General features: G+C 37.1%; 1 protein-coding gene across 1 annotated transcript in view; it reads left to right on the forward strand.

Annotated features, from left to right (window-relative positions):
• The window catches only part of ANO3 (anoctamin 3), a gene marked incomplete at both ends in the record, with an annotated part of 391580 nt that overhangs the window by 107174 nt on the left and 260207 nt on the right, over window positions 1-24199 (forward strand). The window contains 2 exon segments of the mRNA XM_081240506.1: window positions 4996-5051; window positions 5053-5071. Of these exon segments, the coding sequence (XP_081096632.1) occupies window positions 4996-5051; window positions 5053-5071 (75 nt within the window).

The following is a 24199-nucleotide window of genomic DNA, read 5'->3' on the forward strand; positions in this document are numbered from 1 at the left end:
AGTTGTTGTGGGAGGACTTGGTATACTATTCCAACCAAACAAACAACATGAACAACATACCCACTTTTGCATGGTTGTTTCATGATTGTTTAAAAGGTTTACCTCTATTTTCTATATCTAGTGTTCATATTTCTATATAGTAATTACACACAACACACACACGTGCACATGTGCACACACACACATACACAGACTACCGCCTTTGAGCTAAACAACCAGGTAGTCTCTCCTCATCTCCTAAAAGCTTTCCTGCCTTAGAAGCAGAACTTTTGCCTTCCTATGTTTCATAAAGCTTTGTACTAATTTTCCACATGATACGTATCTACATTAATCTTTAAACCTCCCACAAATATACTTTTTAAGAAAATCTATTCACTTCAACCTAATGCTTAAATTTAATGCTTTACATATAGCAAGTTATGTATTCCATACCTATATCCATATCCATGTTACAACTATGTGAAAAGTTAAGTTGCAGGGGGTTTGGTAAAAGACATATTGCCATTCCAGTTAAATAATTAGAAACTACTTAATTCTTGTTAAAGAGAGAAGGAACTTCAGATCATCCACCTCAATCCCATTTTACAGAGACAGAAATTAAGGAAAAGTGAACTTCCCAAGATTATCTGCTTAGTGGGTCATGACTTACTTTTATTCTGAACTGATTCATTAGTTTTTGTTTGTTTGCTTTTGTTTTTGGCTGCACCACACAGCTCGTGGGATTTTAGTTCCCCGACCAGGGATTGAACCCGGGCCCTCGGCAGTGAGAGTGTGAAGTCCTCACCACTGGACTTCCAAGGGATTCCCCATTAGTTCTTTGAAAATTGAAAAAAAATTCACACAAATATTTGTAATCATGAAAAACAATCATAGGTTAAGTTGTGTTTCACTGTTGATGGTATATGATTTATTGTGGTTTAAAGAGCATCATTCAATGAATCAGTGAGTGGTTGCAAGCTTTTTAATTTAAACAAATTCTGACACTGGTTGTCCTTTCTTCTTCCATCTCTTTCAAGATTATATGTAGCTCCTTCAGTGATACTGGTGTCCAGATTTGTCAACTTATTTAAGCAATTTAACCAGACAAATGTAGGCTTTCCCACTGAGTCAAACGACAGACGTCATTTGTGCCTTAGTCATAAATCCTGATAAAAGGGGTTTCAGAGCAAAAGCAAATTTGATATCTAATATTTAACAAGTAGTCTGGGGAGACTTTTACTTAGAAATCAAAATTTAATGAGATATTTCAATTCACTGTTGCATTTCTGAAGATGAACTAGTCTGATGTAATTCTCTTCCTTCAAAGTTCTTTACTGAACTTTTTATAATTGTTTTTCATGCAAGATTTGAAACATTTGGCCAGATATACATACTGACACAGAAACTAGCACTTTGAAATTGATATGCATACACATGGTGGACAACCTCCCAAATTAACATTTAAGATATAGAATTCTCCCAAGATAGAGCTGAAAATACCATAGTGTTTTTGTTTTTTGTCTGTTTTTGTTTTCAAATACTCCACTTGTGGCCCTTTATTTCCTCATTGATTCCCTTTCTATCTTCTGCCAACCAGATGTGAGTATTGGCTAGGAATCTGTCTCGGCCTCCTGTACTTTTTTCTTCCTATTTTTTCTTCCAAGAGCTTTCTCCTTATATAGGTTCAGTTCTCACCTTTATGTGTGTACCATCTCAATCTATGTCTCCTGCTCCTACCCCTCTCTTAGGTCATGAACACATGTACTGAATTGTCTCACATTCAACCCAAAGATAGTGTGTCTGAAGCTGAACCTGTCATACTGAACCTGCCTGACCTTCCTCCATGCATCCTAATGTCGACATTGGAAAACTTGGGTCTCCTGAGCTTGAAATATTAGCATGAACTATGATACCCTTCTATTTCCTTTACCTACTCTCCAGCCATTGTGATTTTCTGATGTTTCTTTTGTAATGTTACTTATGTGTTTTACTTTCTACTGCTACAACTTGATTGGAGCTTCAGCCTACCTTTAAAGATTCACAGATGATCTATAAGGATCTATACCATGACTTTTCCATAATCTTCTACACACAATTTCCAGAGTAATCTTCCTAAAACTTACTTTTAATAATTAGGGCCTCTTCCTCAGTATCCTTCAGATGTAGTTAATGATTTAGTGAAAAAGACAAGATGTTTCAGTTTTGTTTACCATCACATGATTGAATTGGACCACATGTTTCTCAGATTCCTTATAATTATGGCATTTTCTGCATTTGTTGGGCTGGAGTTGTGTAAACATGCTTCTCCAACCCCATCTTCTTCTCCTTATCTCTCAGGAACTCTTTGTCTATTCTGCTTCCACACTTCTCTCATTATTTCTCACACTTGAATTAACTTTAAAATATCCTTGGTCTATCCAAATCCTTTATACTTTTGAAGGTCAACTTAAATCTTATTACCTGAAGATATTCAGTTCAAAATTATTACCATTCTGAAAAAAAAAATCTGGTCTTTGCTCAAAATCATTTTAGATGTTTTATCATATTGATAACACAATTGGAAAATCTAAATACTCTTTTCCAAAGACATGTAAGTGCTAGGTAAGAAAGAATAATGAAGAAACCTGGGTTTAAGTCTTAGCTCTTTGACTTCCAATCTGCATGTCTCCTAACAAGCCCCTTACGCAACACACACTGTCTCACTTTGCTCATTTGTGAAATAAGTAGGGTTGGATTAGATAGTCCCCAAGTCTCTTTCAGTTTATAATTCATAAACCAATATTTAAAGACATTTCATATAACATAGTATAAACTATACTATTATACATCAAACTCTACTATTATGAAATAGACTCTATTTTATTACATGTTTATCTGGTGATCATTAAATTTCTCAAGCCCAGGCCCTTATAAAAATATTCAAGCTTCAGAATCAAAATGATAGATAAATTACAGGGTAGCTGTTTTATTTTTATTACTGTATAAGACCAGTTTTATTCAGTTGAGCTATTAAAATGTGGGGTTACTTACTCAATAGGTTCTGATACTAATTCCAATGTGGGTTATGGGAGAAGTTTCCCACACCAGCAAACAATTCTGGGGACACCACCTGGATATCCCACAATTCAACTCAATTCTGACACTGTCTTTCCAGAAATATCATCAGATTCCACAGGTTACAAACTCCATCCTACAAGACTGCCCCCCCACCCCCGTACTTTGCATGCTTGTCACAAGCCCAAGTTGTTACCTGTGCTTCTGACTGGCTACAAATTGGAGGTTTCAAGGACCGCCCCCCGCCTTGGTCTTCAGATGCCAGTCACCAGCCCAGGCTGTTACCTGTACTTCTGACCAACTGGCTATATATTAGAGGTTCCCATGAGTCCCTCCTTCCTTGGGTTTGATCAGTTTTTTAGAGAGGCTCACAGAATTCTGAAAAACATTTTACTTACTAGATTACTGGTTTATTGTAAAAGGTTATAACTCAGGAATAGCCAGATGGAAGAGATGCATAGGGCAAGGTATGTGGGAAGGGATGCAGAGCTTCCACGCCCTCTCCAGGTGTGCCAGTCTCACCAAATCTCCATGTGTTCACCAACCCAGAAACTCTCAGGACCCTGTCCTTTTAGGTGTTTATGGAGGCTTCATTACACAGCTGTGATTGATTAAATCATTGGCCATTGGTGATTGAATTCAATCTCCAGCCACTTTTCCTTCCCAGATGTCAGGATATCAGGGGGTGGGACTGCAGTTCCAACCTTCTAATCACATGGTTGACTGTCTTAGAAACTAAGCCCGCATTCACAGGTGCTTTCCATAAGTCACCTAATTAACGAAACAAAAAATACCTTTAGACCTCCCACACTTAGGAAATCCCAAGGATTTTAGGAACTCTAGGCCAGAAATGGGGATGAATACCAAATATGTATTTCTTATTATAAGTCACAACATCACACATATAATATACTAATTGAATAAGCTAGGGAACTTTTATTGGAAAAAAAAAGCTTGCTAAGTACAAGTCACTGTGACAAACATCGATGGATTGGGAATGGGGATGAAGATACAGAAATGAATTCAAAGGTTTGGTATCTACATTCAAGGAACCAGTTGTATAATGGGGGAGGCATACAGATAAAGAAATTACTGTAATTATAAGCATAAGAAGCTGTTAATTGTTACCACTTATTGAATACTTACTGTGAACTAGGACCTATGCCAGAGACTAACATACAAATGCTAATTAACATGCACAAACTATTTTTTACAACAAGATTCCGAGATTATTATTCCTATTTTGCAAAAGAAAAAAATGAGATCAGAAATCTTAATCTCTCCAAAGTCATATAACTAGAGTGATGAGAATGTACTATCCATTACATCTTATTAGGTATCTTTTGAGGCTTGGAAATATTTCTGTAGAAAGGCTTATTCAAAAGGAATAATTATTTCTAAATGGAGGTGTCACTTAGAAAATTGCCTTTGAAAGTAGCCTCAGAGTTGAGTCTTATAAGAAGAGTAGATTTTCCATTGACTTGGTGGGTAGACAAGTCATTTTAGGCACAGAGAACAGATTGAATAAAATCCCAGAGGCAAAGAAGTAGAAGTCATATTCAGGGAATTTTGGTGATTAAGCATATATAATAAGAAGAGCAGGGAGTGAGCAAAGAAAATGATGCAGCTTTTGAGGTTGCGTGGGCAGGATATTAGAAGGGTGTGTTACTTACCCAGGGCAAGTTAATTGGAAAAAATAGCCATTCTAAGTTCTTTCAAAGATGACAGCTCAATCAGCTTGCATAACAGGGAATAGAATCTACCCACCTGCTTAGTTTCTAATGTAATTTACTGAAAGCTGTGTCTTCCTACACACTTCTTCATAACTAATTTGACCTATACCAGATAGTAGTTTTACAGCAGCTGCAGTCAACATGAAAAGCTCTTTTTTTCATGATAACTTTCTACTCTCTTTCTGGTCTATTGAGTTTCTAAGCAAGTTTTTTCTTGTTCTTTGTTCCCTCTTGCAAAAGTTTTGCTCTTCTCATCGTGGGCTTGAAAATAGTGTGTGGGTTGCCAAAAGGCAAATACAATGAAGGTGAGTTTTGAGGTTGGCTTCAGGTGCTCCCACTAACTTTTTTCTTCAATATAATGGAGGAGCAACTCCAGAGTCTTTGTGGGGTGTGAAAATTTAACACAAATTTCCAGGATCACATTCATATTATTAATTATTATGTATTTTATTTAGTTTTATCCAGTAAAGCCAATCTACTGACACCAGGTTTTGGTGAAGGAAAGTGCAGCATTTATTGCAGGTGCCATGCAAGGCCTATGGGCAGCTAATGTTCAAAAGACCCGAACTCCCTGATGGGTTTCAAGGAAGGGTTTTTAAAGGCATGGTGAGCGAGAAAGTCTCAGGGTACATGATCAGCACGTGCACAATTTTCTGATTGGTTGACGGTGAGGTAACAGGGTGGTGCCACGGGGGGTTAGCATCATCAATCCTCAGGCTCCAGCCAGTCTGGGAGCTATGTGCTCATGGTCATTTTGCAGTTAACTTCTTCCATCTGGTGGGGGTTTTAGTATCTGTGAAACAGCTCAGGAATGTGCATCAGATGCTATTATCTATGTCCTTCAGGGAGGAACTAAAGATTCTGTGACTCTGCTGTATGGCTGATCCATTGTTTAAATTGATACCAGTTCTCTTGGCCCAATTGCTATTTCTTTGTTACTACATGTTCACATTTTTCTAATCATTAATTTTTGAGCCATTTTGTGACTCAGGGAGGCCTAGGAGACTAAAGTTTTTCTACAAACAAGAGGTGGGCAAAGGACATGGAGGGGTCTGTTCTGGGAAGGCCCCTTAGGATCCTGCTCAGTTACATATCCTTCTAGTGAAATAGCATTTACTTATAAGTGTCTAATACAAGAGCTTACATATAAAAAACCTTTGTGCCACTTGTTTTTAAGAAACGAACTTACATTATAAAATAACTTGGTAATCTAAGTATTAGTAAATTAATCAGCAAAAAAACACTGTGTAAACAATGCAATATATACTTAGTTATATCTTTTAATGTGAGACATTTAATGTAGATTTCACATGGTGAGGGTTTAATTTATATATATGAATACACACACATATCTACATATATAAGACAGCAAACTGCCCTAAAAACCTTTAACTGTTAAAAGTTAACAATATAGCAACACATAATAAATGAAATCAGATAAATGCAAAATATACTTAACGATCAGCTCCTTTTTAATCATAAAGAGAAAGACCAAGCTATTGGTTAACCAGTTGCTTGGTTATTGGTTAATTAAGTTAACCAATTAAATTACCAGGGTTAGATGGAGAATAGATCACTCAGAAGGTAGATAGTTCAAACAAGAAAACATAAAACAGAGAGACAAACACGGGCAATACTTTTTAGAGAACTTTGCTTAGAAGAATTTATTCTGGCCTAAGAGATCCCCTTACCCCAAAAACAAATTGAGATGTGTACATTGAGATATCATAGCTTAGTGCTATTAACCTTTCAAGTTATATAACTCACTTGCCTTGATTCTAGGCTTGACAGAAATCTTTGGACTAGAATTTATTTTCCAGTGTGTGTGGTGTGAATGTGTGTGTTTTGGGAAATGCATGTGCTGGATATATGATATGACTGCCAGTCCTCAAAGCAGTACTGTTTCCTATGACATAAGATTAATTTTATTAGTATCATATTGGTATTATTTTATTCCAGGTTTACTGATAGATCATTGACATATGTGTAGGATGTGATGATTTAACACACATGTATATTGTAAAATGATTATCAAAATGAGGTTAATTGATACCTCTATTTCCTCACAAAATTATTGTATGTGTGTGTGTATGTGTTGATAAATTTTAAGATCTATTCTCTTAACAACTTTCAAGTATATAATACAGTATTGATGATTATAGTCACCATGCTATACATTAGATCCCCAGAACTTATTCATCTTATTGTTAGAAGTTTGTAGACTTTGACCAACCAACATCTCCCCATTTCCTCCTCCCCTATACCCTAGTAATCACCATTCTACTCCATGTTTCTAGGAATTTGGCTTTTTTACATTCCACATATAAGTGAGAACATACTGTATTTGTCTTTCTCTGTCTGACTCATTTCACTTAGAATAATGCACTCAAGATCCATTCATGGTGTCACAAAAGGCAGGATTTCCTTGTATTTATGGTTGAATATATATACACAATGGAATATATCACATATCCCGTCTTCTGTATCCAATCATCCATTGGACACTTAGGTTATTTCCATGTCTTGGCTATCATGAATAATGCTGCAGTGAACATAAGGGTGCAGATATCTCTTTGATATCTTAGTTTTATTTCTGTTGAATATATACCTAGAAGTGGAATTGCTGGATCATATGGTAGTTCTATTTTTAATTTTTTGAGGAACCTCTATACTGTTTCCATAGTGGCTTTGCCAATTTACATTTCCACCAACAATACACACGGTTTCCTAGTCTCCACAGCCTCATCAATACTTGTTATTTCTTGTCTTTTTGATAATAGCCATTCTGACGGGTGTGAGGTGATATCTCATTGTGGGGGTTTTTTGTTTTGTTTTGTTTTGTTTTTGCAGAACGCGAGCCTCTCACCGTTGTGGCCTCTCCCGTTGCGGAGCACAGGCTCAGCGGCCATGGTTCATGGGCCCAGCCGCTCCACGGCATGAGGGATCTTCCCGGGCCAGGGCACGAACCCATGTCCTCTGCATTGGCAGGCAGACTCTCAACCACTGCACCACCAAGGAAGCCCTCATTGTGGTTTTTATTTGCATTACCCTGATGATTAGTGATGTCAAGCATCTTTTTGTGTACTTCTTGGCCATTTGTATGACTTCTTTGGAAAAATGTATTCAAGTCTTTTATCCATTTTTTTTTTTTTTGCTATTGAGTTATGTGAGTTCCTTATATATTTTGAACATTAACTTCTTATCACATAGGTGATTTGCAACTATTTTCTCCCATTCGTAGGCTGCCATTTTATCTTGATAATTGTTTTTCTGTGCAGATGCTGTTTAGTTTGATGTAGTCCCACTTGTATATTTTTGCTTTTATTGCTTTCATTTTTTGCAATTCTCATCATATTCAAAAAACTGTTTTCAAGACCAGTATTAAGGAGCTTTTTCCTTACGTTTCCTTCTAATAGTTTTACGCTTACAGGTTTTACATTTAAGTCTTTAATACATTTTGAGTTAATCTTTTGAATAGTATAAAATAAGAGTTCAGTTTCACTCTTCTGCATGTGGTTAGCCAGTTTGCCCAGCATCATATTTGTGTTATTAATATATCCTATGAACTTTGTTACCCTGACTCCACCTTTAAAAAGTTTCTGCTTCTTTCTGTCAAAGTCACATTTCTGAGACCGCAACTAAAAATCAGTCTCTCACCATTGTAAGTAAAAGCCACCTGAGGATGTCCCTTGGCAACAGTAGACTAGCTTTTCTGTGGTATAAAGTTTGCTGTTGTCTTCTTTCTTTGCTGTTTAACATCACTCATTATTTTGCCTCTATTTTTTTATATTAAGTAGCATATAGAAGAAATTATCAGAAATTTCTACATACCCACAGAAAGGAAATTAGCAAGAAGAAATAGTGAATCAATGAAAACTCACATGAATAAAAACAGGCTTTTATATAACATTAATGGCAATAAGAATGTTAGCAGGAACTGGTATTTATTGAGTTAGTCTATGTACCAAGTATTATGTAAGCCCTTTGTGTGGGATCATTGATTCCTCCCAGCAACTCTATGAGACCAAGACTACTACCGATTACAGATTAGGTAAATGAAGATTGGACATGTGAAGTAACATGTTTGTGGTCTAGCTACTTCTGCCCTCATAGGGGCCTGAACCAAGACATGAAACCAGGTCTGTCTTTTGAAGAGCTCTTGAACATTCAGATAGTAGTGTGTTACTAAAAATCAGTAACATACAAAATTTCCACCAACTGTGGAAATCAGAATTAGATGTATTGTTGGGAAGGCGAGTTAGTTTGTCTTCAGACATATCCAAGAGAAATAATTCTTACATGATAAATCATCAAAATCCTGTGTGTAGATGAATAAATTATGGAAGAGGATAAGGATAGCTTACTAGGTAACTCTAAGTTGATTTTTTTAATTCCACAATTCCACAGATATTTTTATTTTTACCAAAAGTGAATAATTTCACTTTTCACATTTAGATTCACCTGTGGTATTTATCTCGGAGAGGCAGCAGCAGTGAGTGGTGGCTTGAAGTGAGATCTTAGTTCCCTGCCCAGGAATTGAACCTAGGTAGCCTGGATGAAAACCAGGAATCCTAGCTACTAGACCAGCAAAGGCTAGAGGCTAGAAGCAAATTTTCCTTGGCTCTTGCCTCTGTTTGAAAGCAAGAATGTTTCAAGGAGGCAAAAACTGTAAAAACAGGTGCAAAGTTTATTATTAGAGGCATAGCACAACAAGTGGGAGAGCACACAGAGAAACAGTTTATTTAAGACAGAAGCAAGGCAGAGATACACACCTGGAGAGAAAGGGTGTGGGTGTCCTCCCCAATGAGGAGGAGTGCAGTAAAGAGGCAGTTAAATCATTTATATAGGGCAGTTCATCAGGGTCTTTGTTTACCTTTGGCCAATTATCTGGTTTCTTTTTCCACACCTGACCTGCCCTAGGACCCTGCCCAAAGTGCATGCGCAACTTTTTTCCAAGATGGATTTCAGCTCAGAGGCCTTGGTATCACATATTATGGGGTGGTGCCCCCTCCTTTTGACCCCCAAGGAGCCTTTCTGCGCATGTGCAGTGTTTCCCTTGTCCCAAGGATGGGAAATATATGACCTCTTGATCTTTTACTCAAACAAGGTTTATCCCCTTTCTGTTCCTGCCGTGACTGTTATCTTAAGGTGTCCACAGGAAAAAAAGTCCAGCTATTTACACTGTTACTGTTGTTATTTACATCTCAAAGTGCAAACAGGAGGCTGGCTGTAAATACCTAGTCTAGAGCCCACCTGCCTCCTTCCTCAGGAAATGTAAACAGGAGGCTAGTTGTAAATGCATAGCCTGGAGCCCATCTATCTCCTGCCTTAGTATTAAACGGCATGTCCTTTCTATCCTACTCTACGAAAGTTTCAGGTAGGGTTTTTATATCAAAGAATTTCCATTTATAATGAAGAAATTGACATCCAGGGGCTAACCTGTCTCCTTGTTAGCAAGGCTTAGGCTTCCAAGGCTTTCCTGCTCCAGGGCTCCGTGGCCCCAAACCAGACCTGTCAGGAAAGAGGGCCTCTTGTCTCCTCTCTGATGCCCAATGGAAACAATCCGCTGTACATTATACCTATTTTTGTATATTTCTTAGTGTCAAGTCAGAGTATTTACTAGTTTGTTTACTCCTGGGGGTGAGGGGCGAGTTTTGTTGTATTTGGCTTTTTATGTGTTGTTTTGTTTTGAATTACTTTAATGAGATACGATTTACATATAAAAACTCTACCTAATGTTAACAATGTGATGAATTTGGAGATAAGTATACACCTATGAAACCATCTCTGCAATCAATGCCATAAACATATCCATCACCTCCAAAATTACTCTTCTGCCCTATTCATTCTTTCATCCATTCATTCATTCTTCCATGGTAAGTAGAATGTTGGTTACTAGGAGTTGGGGGAAGGGGAACATGCAAAATTGTTGGTCAAAGGTTACCAAACTTCAGTTATGCAAGATGATTAAGTTGTGAAGATCGATGGTATAATGTTATAGCTGTGTTATATACCTAAAATTTGCTAACAAGGTAGATAGATTTTATGTTGCATTTGTTTCAATGCCTTGTCCCTACTCCACTGCACTTATTTTTCTTCACAGCACTTATCTGATATACTATATTTTTTGTTGTTTTTATATTATTACTTTTCTTCTTCCATTAGATTGTACCCTACATGAGAGAAGGAAGTTTTGCTTTGTTTAGTTTTTTGTTTTGATCACTATCCTCAGTGCCTAGAACAGTGCCTGATAAATGGTAGGTTCTCAAAAACATTGCTGACGAAATGAACTACACAGTAATGTGTCTTTAATATGTAGAACTGACAGAAGTTTATGCAGTACTCTATTAATTTTCCTGGGGTGAACTGTAGCATCAGTTTGAGCTCCTCAGATAGCAGTCTCTGCTCTATGTGTCCTTCTGAAGATAGTCATTAGCCAAGTCCATGACTAGTGTGTACACATCACTAGTGTGAGGCAGAGCACTAATTGCCTCCCACACTAAGGCTTTATTGGTCTTCCAGTCTTAATTAAAGCCAGATTAGTAGCTATGGGGAAATTCCTATGATTCTTCTGGGATGTTGGTCCAGATTTCCCCCTTAATATATTCAAAGTTTCTCTCTTCTTTTAACACAGTTATTATTCTCCTGGACATGGTAGATGCTTAAATATCAAAGGAATATACTTTTCTTCCATTTTCTTAGGAAAATCTGTTTTAAAATAATTCCAAATCCTTGAGGGAGAATGTAATTTAATTTTCACTGTTACAAACCAGAGGTTGTTGTTCCTACTTACGATTTGTTCCTAAACGACAGCCTAGAAAAGCCCAATCTTTGCACCTAGCCATTCTATCCTCTGAATAAGAAGAGGAAGCTAGAAGATCTGTACAAAAGTATGTGCAATGGAGTGATCTTCTTTTATTAGGACATGTGCTCACTCATTTATCACAGCAGTGTAGTGGTTCTTTTTGCAACAGACATTGAGCTAGGTGAGAAAGCACATGAAGAGAGACTGAAAAGAACATTAGATTCAAAATTAGAAGAACCAAGATTGAGTCAGAATGGGGCATATAATAGCAGTGTGACTTTGGCAACTCAAATTTCTTTGAGTTTCATATTTTTTATTAAGAAAATGAAGGTGTTAATACGTATTTTACAAACTTGGATTTTCTGAGCACTGGAAGAATTACTGAATACATTAAAAGAAAAACTTGTTTTTATATGAAATTAAATATTATCATAAAAAGTTTCATAATATAATAAGAAGAGGGTATATAAGAAAGAGAGAGAAAGGGAGAATGACTGCCAGGGTTCTTTTCTCAACATAAAAAATTCAGCATGAGAAAAATATATAAATGTTTGAAGTAAAAAGCAACTACATGGCATTGAAGTCAACTACATGGGCTTTAGAGTCAGATTATCTGTGTTTAAATCTAGGTTATGCATTGCTCTCACTGCATGATTTTGAGTATTTACTTAATCCCTTTGTTTTTCAATTTCCTCATTTATAAATTTGAGATAATAGTATTGGTCTCATATGGCTAGTGTGAGGATTGGGATAAGCGTTTAGCATACCAAGCTCCCGTGTTGTTATTTTACGTATTAATGTTATGAATATTGTAAGTGGGGCAGCACACAAAATTCCTGTTGCCAAAAGTGGATTTTCAGGAGTGCCATGCAGAGATGTGAGGTGGTCCCTTAGTATGATAAAGGAGAATGGCAAGTTGGCCATCTTTCTCTTCTCTCTTTTTGTCTTTCTTTGTCTTCTGTATATTCATGTTTCTACTTTCCAAAGCTTAGGTTGTCCAGGGCCCTTGCTGCAAACCCATCTGGTGCTCAGAGATCTTGGCTCTTCCCTTTTTGGGAGTACAGTGTGCAAGGAACAAGGAGTACAGAGAGTAAATCAAATAAGTGACAAACTGACCCAAGTCATATTAATTATGACCTACTGGATTTTTTCTTCATTTTCAACAAGAGGTGGTCAGTGAATAAAATGAGTGAAGAAGCAAGAAATACAGACTCTATCTGGGTATTCTAATGACCTCCCAAACCAAAAAGCATGCTCTATAAATATAGACCATCATCATCATCATCATCATCATCATCAAGCCATATAACATTTTATAATTATTATAGTTTAAAATCACATTTACTGATTACTAGGTTTGATCCCAACAGTTTTATAGTTAAATAAGTATTATTGTTTTTATTTACATGTAATCTTTGTGTCCTTTTTATAAATTCTAGACAGGTCTGTAAGTATGTTATTAAAAAAAAACAGCTGTAGATGATCACACTCACCTATGGTATTCAGATGAATGGTGAGCAATGTGATCTATCAGTCCACAAACATTTCGTAATTATATATGATTTCCTACCTCCTTATATGTTATTTCCTATCTCAGTCCGTAAAGATCCACTTCAGTTGGGTAGAGTCTACTCTTTTTTTCTAGTCTCTATCCTTTTTCCCTTTTAAAATCTCCTTAGTTTTTCTAAGCCTCTGTTCTCCTTCTTGTTTCCAGCACCGCTCTGAAAATCTTTGCTGCAAGCTGCTTGAAGGGGGTTGACAAGAATCTCAAAAAAACATGTAAAATATTTCAGGGTCTTGGCAGGACCTGTGGGTGAATTAGGCAGGCATTTTATAATATTACAAAGGGAATGATGAATGAAACTAAATCTCAACTTCAGGAGAAGTGTGATGACTTGGAGGGAGAATGAGAGAGGAGGCACTGACAGTTCAGTTCCACTTGACCCTTGACAGGTGATAATGAAGTTTCAGTTTTAACACGTCTCCAATTTTTCAAGAGAAGTTGCAAATGAGGGTATTTATCTAAATATCTCAATTTAGAATATTGGCAATACTTTCAAATCCTTAAAAAAAATACTGTGTAAGTCTAATAAAATGACCCCAAGAACAGATTTGTTCTTTGTCTATCAACCTGAAACCTCTGCTTTATACCCTTCAGAAGTTTGTGAGGGGACAATGTAAAGAAAATGTAGCCCTGTTAATATCGACTTCCCTTCATCAAGCAGCTGATGAGTTATGCCAGTCTGTCACTTTATTCTGTTTGACTAAAGACCTCTCCTCTTTACTAGGGGCGGGGTTGAGAACAAAAAGGGTGAGTAGAGAATAAAATTATCTCCTGCTGCTCACGAATGAGGTGTCTGTGGCTCAAATATTTGCTCTAGATGGGGTCACCATAGGTTCTAGTTTGCCAGGGACAGTCCCTGTTTATACCTGCTGTCCCACCCAGTGTAATAATTAATAGTTCCCCTTTCATACCCAGAAGTATGCAATTAGGTAAATAAATTATGTGGTGACATTAGTGCTGGTTAACACACGTGTCATAGCTATTGACAGACCAAAATCACTTGAATGCAGAGAGACAAGTTAATATTTGCTGGGTACTATATGAGATCAAACTGTTACAGTGTCTAGACTCAAAGCCAGGTTAGCTGACTCTAAAATCAGAACTCTTTCCATAATCCAGGCTGTGTTAAAGTTTTACATTAAGCTTTAGAGACCTATTTTACAGATACTGGAACTAAGGCTAAGAGAAAATGTACTCAGGCACATCTCTTAGGAAGTAACAGAGCACAGAAATCTAACTAAGATCTTTTGAGGTCAAGGCTGCATACTTTCCTAACTGTCTCCCTATTTAGAAACCCAAGACTAATCATTATACTATACATGACAATCACTACACTAAATGTACAATTTGGTGATGCATCTGTTAAGGGAAATAGACTCATAGAATAGGACTAATAATTGGGGAGGCAAGACTAACTGGCATAAAAGAATCAGAGAACAACTCATGATTCTATATAATTAAGTGCTGAATTATTTAGTAAGGATAAAGAAGTTCAGAAGAGACTCTGTGTGGGCTGGTATATTCAGGGAAGAGGTGGCATATCAACTACGCCTTGGAGAACTTGGGTGATGAACAGCGGGTGGAGAACATTCCCACAAGAGAAAACAAAGAGTATTTTTGGTTGTTTTTGTGAGGCAGATCAAGGAATATATTCTGACCCCAAACTGAGAATGTGTGCTGGTGAATCAAGAGAAATCTGGTGGATAAATTAAGTTGGGCCAGATTATAAGATTTTTTTAATGTTTAATTTTGTTTTAGCCATACATACACATAACTTTACATAAATGCATAAATGTGTATTCAAATGTATAGTTATACACATGCTTTAGAATGTATAGTCATTTTTCTTTTTTCCCTTTTTTGGCTTCCTTCTCTCCCTTTCTTCTTCTATCCAGCTGTGTTAATCCACCCACACCCATGTTAACAAACTAGTATGTAGCTTTGTATATACTTTAACCCTGTTCAAATAATCAGATAGACTTCATGGTAGGATAAATCATAATTTACCATATTGCTGCGTCTGAGTTTTGTTTCCAGTGTTTTTTCTACCAAGATCAATGATGCAATAAAGACCCTGACATACAGGTCATTATTTATGGCTGCTATGTTTGTATGGGATAGACTTCGAGGAGGTGGATTATTGGTTAAAATAGGCTCTCATATATCACAGTTCCAAAGCAATGTATGAAAGAATGCTTTCCCCAACATCCCCTATAAAAATAGGTATCATGGCTCCTTTCCGTTGTTACTAATGTGAAGGGCTTAAAAATACACCTAGTTATTTTAACTCATATTTCCCTGACTGCCAGAGAAAATAGTTTTCACACTTTATTTATGATGTTTTTAGATTATGATCTGCGAATGTGGTCTGTAAATACTCTACATTTTTCTTTTATTTTTTTCTGTTGTGTCTTTTTTTTCTTCCCTCCCTCTCTCTCTCTTTCTCTCTCTTTTAAATTTATCAATCAGGGTTTAATCAGGGAAGCAGAATGAGAAATATTTTAAGTATTATAGAATAGGTATTTATTTTAGAAATTGGAATTTACCTAACTATAAGAGATTTTGATAAAAATGGTCCAAAAAGGGATGTTGGAGGATCGGATAAAAGCTGCTAATCAGCCCTTCTGTATCACTCTTATGGCAGACAATTAGGCAATTTGGAATGGGACCGTGATGGAGCACTGGTGGAGCAGTCCATGGAAAAGCTATTGCCTCTGCACCTGCTGGTGGCATGGCTTCTCTACAGGAAAAAAAAAGCTGGCTACGGTGCCAGGAAGAACAGGGGTTAGCTAGAACCTGTGTGCACCTCAGTGTCATTCTCTCATTGCTTGTAAACACAATGACCTTCAGAGTTCAGTGGCTGCTGCTTCACTTCAGCTTTCCTAGCCATGCACAAATTTCTCTCTTGATTAGCTTTAAGCTGGAACCACACAGGGAAGGCAATTTCGGAAAACATAGTTGTAGCTTAGTGAGGTTGACAAAAAAAGGTGATGTGACAGTTTGTTCCGAAATACAAAGATAATGCATGTTCTTACAAAATTCTGTTAAATGAAATGTTCATTGATTGTAGTAAGTCATCTAGATGGCTCTTTGTTTACTTCGGTCTACTATATTGTTTAAATTTTTAGAGCAGTATCCAGCCTCTTCCATTACAATTGCAAATTTATTAATTTCTCGATTTTCTAATAGTTTTCATTTGGTATTAAAAGCTATACAATCTAAATGGGAAAATAACTTAAAAAAGAAGAGATACATGTATATGTATAACTGGACCACTTTGCTGTACACCTGAAACTACCACAATATTGTTAATCAACTGTATTCCAATATAAAATAAAAAGTTAAAATAAACAGATGAATACTAAAAAACAAAAAGTATATATATTAAAGAAACCAAAAAAAGCTGTACAGATTGGTACAAAAAATATATGACTTATGTTTTATTTATAAATTATACCTTTATCTTTACATAATATGCCTCTGACACTTTAGTCATTGAAATGTGAAATTCCGTCTTAACTGATATGAATATGCTAGATTTGCTTACTTTTTTATTAGCATTTACCTGGAATCACTTTGACCATCTCTTTATTACTTTGCCTTAAATATTTTTATTTCTTAGAAAGTGCATATCTTGCCTTTAATCCAATACACCTTTCTTTTTCTTTTTTTCTTAACATCTTTATTGGAGTATAATTGAATTAAAATGTTGTGTTAGTTTCTGCTGTATAAAAGTGAATCAGCTATATGTATACGTATATCACCATATCCCCTCCCTCTTGTGTCTCCCTCCTGCCCTCCCTATCCCACCCCTCTGGGTGGTCAAAAAGCACTGAGCTGATCTTCCTGTGCTATGTAGCTGCTTCCCACTAGCTATCTATTTTACATTTGGTAGTGTATATATGTCCATGCCACTCTCTCACTTTGTCCCAGCTTACCCTTCCCCCTCCCTGTGTCTTCAAGTCCATTCTCTACGTCTGCATCTTTATTCCTGTCCTGCCCCTAGGTTCTTCAGAATCATTTGTTTTTTTAGATTCCATATATGTGTGTTAGCATATGATATTTGTTTATCTCTTTCTGACTTACTTCACTCTGTATGACAGACTCTAGGTCCATTCAGCTCACTACAAATAACTCAATTTTGTTTCTTTATATGGCTGAGTAATATTCTATTGTATATATGGGACACATCTTCTTTAACCATTCATATGTCAATGGACACTTAGGTTGCTTCCATGTCCTGGCTATCGTAAATGGTGCTACAATGAACATTGTGGTACATGTCTCTTTTTGAATTATGGTTTTCTCAGGGTATATGCCCAGTAGTGGTATTGCTGGGTCATATGGTAGTTCTATTTTTGGTTTTTTGGGTAACCTCCATACTGTTCTCCATAGTGGCTTTATCCATTTACATTCCCACCAACAGTGCAAGAAGGTTCTCTTTTCTCCACACCCTCTCCAGCATTTATTGTTTCTAGATATTTTGATGATGGCCATTCTGACTGGTGTGAGGTGATATCTCATTGTAGTTTTGATTTGCATTTCTCTAATGATTAGTTGATGTTGAACATCCTTTCATGTGTTTGTTGGCAATCTGTATATCTTCTTTGGAGAAATGTCTATTTAGATCTTCTGCCCATTTTTGGATTGGGTTGTTTTTTTTTTTTTTTTTTTTGATATTGAGCTGCATGAGCTGCTTGTATATTTTGGAGATTAATCCTTTGTCAGTTGCTTCATTTGCAAATATTTTCTCCCATTCTGAGGGTTGTCTTTTCATCTTGTTTGTGGTTTACTTTGCTGTGCAAAAACTTTTAAGTTTCATTAGGTCCCATTTTAAAATTTTTGCTTTTATTTCCATTTCTCTAGGAGGTGGGTCAAAAAGGACCTTGCTGTGATTTACGTCACCGAGTGTTCGGCCTATGTTTTCCTCTAAGACTTTTATAGTGTCTGGCCTTACATTTACATCTTTAATCCATTTTGAGTTTTTTTTTTCTGAATGGTGTTAGGAATTGTCCTAATTTCATTCTTTTACATGTAGCTATCCAGTTTTCGCAGCACCAATTATTGAAGAGGCTGTCTTTTCTCCATGGTATATTCTTGCCTCCTTTGTCAAATATAAGGTGACCATATTTGGTTGGGTTTATCTCTGGGCTTTCTGTCCTGTTCCATTGATCTGTATTTCTGTTTTTGTGCCATTACCATACTGTCTTGATAACTGTAGCTTTGTAGTATAGTAAGAAGTCAGCGAGCCTGATTCCTCCAGCTCTGTTTTTCTTTCTCAAGATTTCTTTGGCTATTTGGGGTTTTTTGTGTTTCCATGCAAATCGTGAAAGTTTTTGTTCTAGTTCTGTGAAAAATGCCACTGGTAGTTTGATAGGGATTGCACTGAATCTGTAGATTGCTTTGGATAATATAGTCATTTTCACAACGTTGATTCTTCCAATCCAAGAACATGGTATATCTCTCTGTTATTTTGTATTGTCTTTAATTTCTTTCATCAGTGTCTTATACTTTTCTGCATACAGGTCTTTTGTCTCCTTAGGTAGGCTTATTCCTAGGTATTTTATTCTTTTCGTTGCAGTGGTAAATGGGAGTGTTTCCTTAATTTCTCTTTCAGATATTTCATCATTAGTGTATAGGAATGCCAGAGATTTCTGTGCATTAATTTTGTATTCTGCTACTTTACCAGATTCATTGATTAGCCCTAGTAGTTTTCTGGTAACATCTTTAGGATTCTCTGTGTATAGTATCATGTCATCTGCAAACAATGACAGTTTTACTTCTTCTTTTCCAATTTTGATTCCTTTTATTTCCTTTTCTTCTCTGATTGCTGTAGCTAAAACGTCAGAAACTATGTTGACTAATAGTGGTGAGAGTGGGCAACCTTGTCTTGTTCCTGATCTTAGAAGAAATGCTTTCAGTTTTTCACCATTGAGAACAATGTTGGCTGTGGGTTTGTCATATGTGGCCTTTATTATGTTGAGGTAGGTTCCCTCTATGCCTACTTTTTGGAGAGTTTTTATTATAAATGGGTGTTGAATTCTGTCAAAAGCTTTTTCTGCATCTATTCAGATAATCATATGGTTTTTTTCCTTCAGTTTATTAGCATGGTGTATAACATTGATTGATTTGCATATATTGAAGAATCCTTGCATTCCTGGGGTAAACCCCATTTGATCGTGGTGTATGATCCTTTTAATGTGCTGTTGGATTCTGTTTGCTAATATTTTGTTGAGGATTTTTGCATCGATGTTCATCAGTGATATTGGCCTGTAGTTTTCGTTTTTTGTGACATCTTTGTCTGGTTTTGTTATCAGGGTGATGGTGGCCTCATAGAATGATGCGGGAATGTACCTCCTTCTGCTATATTTTGGAAGAGTTTGAGAAGGATAGGTGTTAGCTCTACTCTAAATGTTTGATCGAATTCACCTGTGAAGCCATCTGGTCCTGGGCTTTTGTTTGTTTGAAGCTGTAATCACATTTTCAATTTCATTGCTTGTGATTGGTCTGTTTATATTTTCTATTTCATCCTGGTTCAGTTTCGGAAGGTTGTTCATTTCTAAGAATTTGTCCATTTCTTCCAGGTTGTCCATTTTACTGGCATATAGTTGCTTGTAGTGATCTCTCAGGAACCTTTGCATTTCTGCAGTTTCAGTTGTTACTTCTTCTTTTATCATTTCTAATTCTGTTGATTTGAGTCTTCTCCCATTTTTTCTGGATAAGTCTGGCTAATTATCAATTTTGTTTATCTTCTCAAAGAACCAGCTTTTAGTTTTAGTGATCTTTGCTATGGTTTCCTTCATTTATTTTTCCTTTTTTTCTCTTCTGATCTTTATGATTTCTTTCCTCCTGCTAATTTTGGTTTCTTTTGGTTCCTCTTCCTCTAATTGCTTTAGGTGTAAGGTTAGGTTGTTTATTTGAGATTTTTCTTGTTTCTTGAAGTAGGATTGTATTGCTATAAACTTCCCTCTTAGAACTGCTTTTGCTACATCCCATAGGTTTTGGGTCGTCGTGTTTTCATTGTCATTTGTTTCTAGGTAATTCTGATTTCCTCTTTGATTTCTTAAGTGATCTCTTGGTTATTTAGTAGCATATTGTTTAGCCTCCGTGTGTTTGTGTTTTTTACATTCTTTTCCGTAATTAATATCTAGTCTCATAGCGTTGTGCTCGCAAAAGATACTTGATGTGATTTCAATTTTCTTAAATTTACCAAGGTTTGATTTGTGACCCAAGATAGATCTATCCTGGAGAATGATCCATGAGCACTTGAGAAGAAAGTGTACTCTGTTGTTTTTGGATGTAATGCCCTATAAATATCAGTTAATTCCATCTTGTTTAAGGTATCATTTAAAGCTTGTGTTTCCTTATTTATTTTCATTTTGGATGATCTGTCCACTGGTGAAAGTGGTGTGTTAACATCCCCTACTATGATTGTGTTACTGTTGATTTCCCCTTTTAGGGCTGTTAGTATTTGCCTTATGTATTGAGGTGCTTCTATGTTGGGTGCATAAATATTTACAATTGTCATATTTTCTTCTTGGTTTGATCCCTTGATCATTATGTAGTGTCCTTCTTTGTCTCTTGTAATAATATTTATTTTAAAGTCTATTTTGTCTGGTACAAGTACTGCCACTACAGCTTTCTTTGGATTTCCATTTGCATGGAATATCTTTTTCCATCCCCTCACTTTCAGTCTGTATGTGTCCCTGGGTCTGAAGTGGGTCTCTTGTAGACAGCATATATATGGGTCTCGTTTTTACATCCATTCAGCCAGTCTATAGTCTATGTCTTTTGGTTGGAGCATTTAATCCATTTACATTTAAGGTAATTATCAGTATGTATGTTCCTATTACCATTTTCTTAATTGTTTTGGGTTTGATTTTGTAGGCCTTTTCCTTCTCTTGTGTTTCCTGCCTAGAGAAGTTCCTTTAGCATTTGTTGTAAAGCTGGTTTGGTGGTGCTGAATTCTCTTAACTTTAGCTGGTCTGTAAAGGTTTTAATTTCTCCAACGAATCTGAATGAGATTCTTTCTGGGTAGAGTAATCTTGGTTGTAGGTTTTTCCCTTTCATCACTTTAAATATGTCCTGCCACTCTCTTCTGGCTTGCAGAGTTTCTGCTGAAAGATCAGCTGTTAACCTTATGGGGATTCCCTTGTATGTTATTTGTTGCTTTTCCCTTGCTGCTTTTAATATTTTTTCTTTGTATTTAATTTTTTGTTTTTTGGGTTTTTTTTTTTTTTTGCAGTGCATGGGCCTCTAACTGTTGTGGCCTCTCCCGTTGCAGAGCACAGGCTCCAGATGCGCAGGTTCAGCGGCCATGGCTCATGGGCCCAGCCGCTCTGTGGCATGTGGGATCTTCCCGGACTGGGGCATGAACCCGTGTCCCCTGCATCGGCAGGCAGACTCTCAACCACTGCGCCACCAGGGAAGCCCTGTATTTAATTTTTGATAGTTTGATTAATATGTGACTTGGTGTGTTTCTCCTTGGATTTATCCTGTATGGGACTCTGCGCTTCTTGGACTTGATTGACTATTTCCTTTCCCATGTTAGGGAAGTTTTCAACTATAATCTCTTCAGATACTTTCTCACACTCTTTCTTTTTCCTCTTCTTCTTCTGGGACCCCTATAATTCAAATGTTGGTGTGTTTAATATTGTCCCAGACGTCTCTGAGACTGTCCTCAATTCTTTTCATTCTTTTTTCTTTATTGTGCTCTGTGGTAGTTATTTCCATTATTTTATCTTCCAGGTCACTTATCCGTTCTTCTGCCTCAGTTATTCTGCTACTGATTCCTTCTAGAGAATTTTTAAGTTCATTTATTGTGTTGTTCATCATTGTTTGTTTGCTCTTTAGTTCTTCTAGGTGCTTGTTAAATGTTTCTTGTGTTTTCTCCATTCTGTTTCCAAGATTTTGGATCATCTTTACTATCATTACTCTGAATTCTTTTTCAGGTAGACTGCCTATTTCCTCTTCATTTCTTTGGTCTGGTGGGGTTTTACCTTGCTCCTTCCTTTGCTGCATATTTCTTTGTCTTCTCATTTTGTTTAACTTACTGTGTTTGGGGTCTCCTTTTCACAGGCTGCAGGTTTCTAGTTCCTGTGGTTTTTCGTGTCTGCCCCCAGTAGGAGAGGTTGGCTCAGTGGCCTGTGTAGGCTTCCTGGTGGAGGGGATTGGTCCCGTGTTCTGGTGGGTGGGGCTGGATCCTGTCTTTCTGGTGGGCAGGTCTGTGTCTGGTGGTGTGTTTTGGGATGTCTGTGAACTTAGTATGATTTTAGGCAGCCTCTCTGCTAATGGGTGTGTTTGTGTTCCTGTCTTGCTAGTTGTTTGGCACGGGGCATCCAGCACTGGAGCTTGCTGGCCTTTGGGTGGAGCTGGATCTTAGCATTGAGACAAAGATCTCTGGCAGAGCTCTCACCGGTTGATATTACTTGGGGCCGGGAGGTCTCTCGTTGTCCAATGTCCTTCGTTCAGCTCTCCCACCCTGGAGGCTCAGGCCTGACACCAGGCTGGAGCACAAAGACCCTGTCGGCCACACGGCCAGGTATGTGGGGATTTTCTTGCCTTTTGAGAAGTCTGAGATCTTCTGCCAGGTTTCAGTAGGTGTTCTGTTGGAGTTGTTCCACATGTAGATGCATTTTTTATGTATTTGTGGGGAAAAAGGTGATCTCTACGTCTTACTCCTCTGCCATCTTGAAGGTCCCCCTGCAATAGGAGACTCCACCAAAGACGCCAACCTCCACAAGAACTAGTGGTGCAGAGGCACTTTTTTCAGAGGGTTTGAAGCTTGCTTTTTTATTTTTCTTTTCCTTTTTGCTTTGTCTAGTTTCACTTGTACACAGGGTGCTTTCTGCGGAGACCTCTCACCTGGCACTTCAGATCAGAATGCCTAGTGAGAAATGGCTGCGCTGACACCTCAGCTCAGTGGGCTTCACCATTTGTGGAAGTGCTGCCCCTGACACTGCAACTCAAGATGGTCAATACATCTGTTTTGGGGGGGGGGGGTTGATTTGTTTTGTTTTGTTTTTTGAGGTACGTGGGCCCCTCACTGCTGTGGCCTCTCCCGTTGTGGAACACAGGCTCTGGACGCGCAGGCTCAGTGGCCATGGCTCATGGGCCCAGCTGCTCCGCGGCATGCAGGATCCTCCCAGACCGGGGTACGAACCCGTGTCCCCTGCATCGGCAGGCGGACTCTCAACCACTGCACCACCAGGGAAGCCCCATACATCTGTTTTTTAATGGGAAAAATGAGTTTGTTTATATTTCGAATATTGGCTGATATACTTGATTTTAATCATTTCATTTTGCTTTGAATCTATTATTTATGTCCATTATTGAGTGCATATTTTCCTTTTCCTTATTTTTCCTGGATTAATCAGGCTACAATACATTTCATTTGTTTTCTTCTTGAACAATTTACTGTTCTTTATCCATTCATTAAATACTACTTTCATCCTCCTTGTTCTTATAATCAGATGCTTTAACCCAAATTATTTTGCCTATTAAGATACATGCTTCTCTTTGTCTCTTGTTTTATCCCGTTCAATAAAAGAAGGTCTTAAGATTGTTTTCACTTTTCACTCTTCCTTTCTCATGCTCCCTTCCCTCATTAGACTTCTGTAACATTTTAACTTCCCCCACTCCCAACTACCTGGACTTGTTGAAAGAAGTGATAACTAACTAGAATTTATTTTATAGTATTTCCTTTCTTTTAAATATATCTTAATTGCTCTAATATTAAGTATCCCTGGAAATTGTATTATTAATCACTTGAATACAATTAGATAAGTATATATAAACATGATACTACTATATTTTATTCTTCTTTTATCTTGAGGTATCTCTTCTGATTCATCTTTTTTTTTTGTAGTAGCATCTTTCCTTAAGTGTTTAACCAAAGAAATTATGTAAGTTATGTATCCCTCAAATTACTGCAAATCCTTAAGTGTCTTCCTGTACTTAAGAATAAATTATATCCTGCCTAGATATGTGATTTTGGTATGAAGTCATTTCACCATCAGTCTGAAGAAACGATTCTAGCTTCCAGTATTGCTGATTAGAAAGTCT

This window comes from Mesoplodon bidens (genome assembly GCF_964165515.1).
Source record: "Mesoplodon bidens genome assembly, chromosome: 7".
NCBI lineage: Eukaryota > Metazoa > Chordata > Mammalia > Artiodactyla > Ziphiidae > Mesoplodon > Mesoplodon bidens.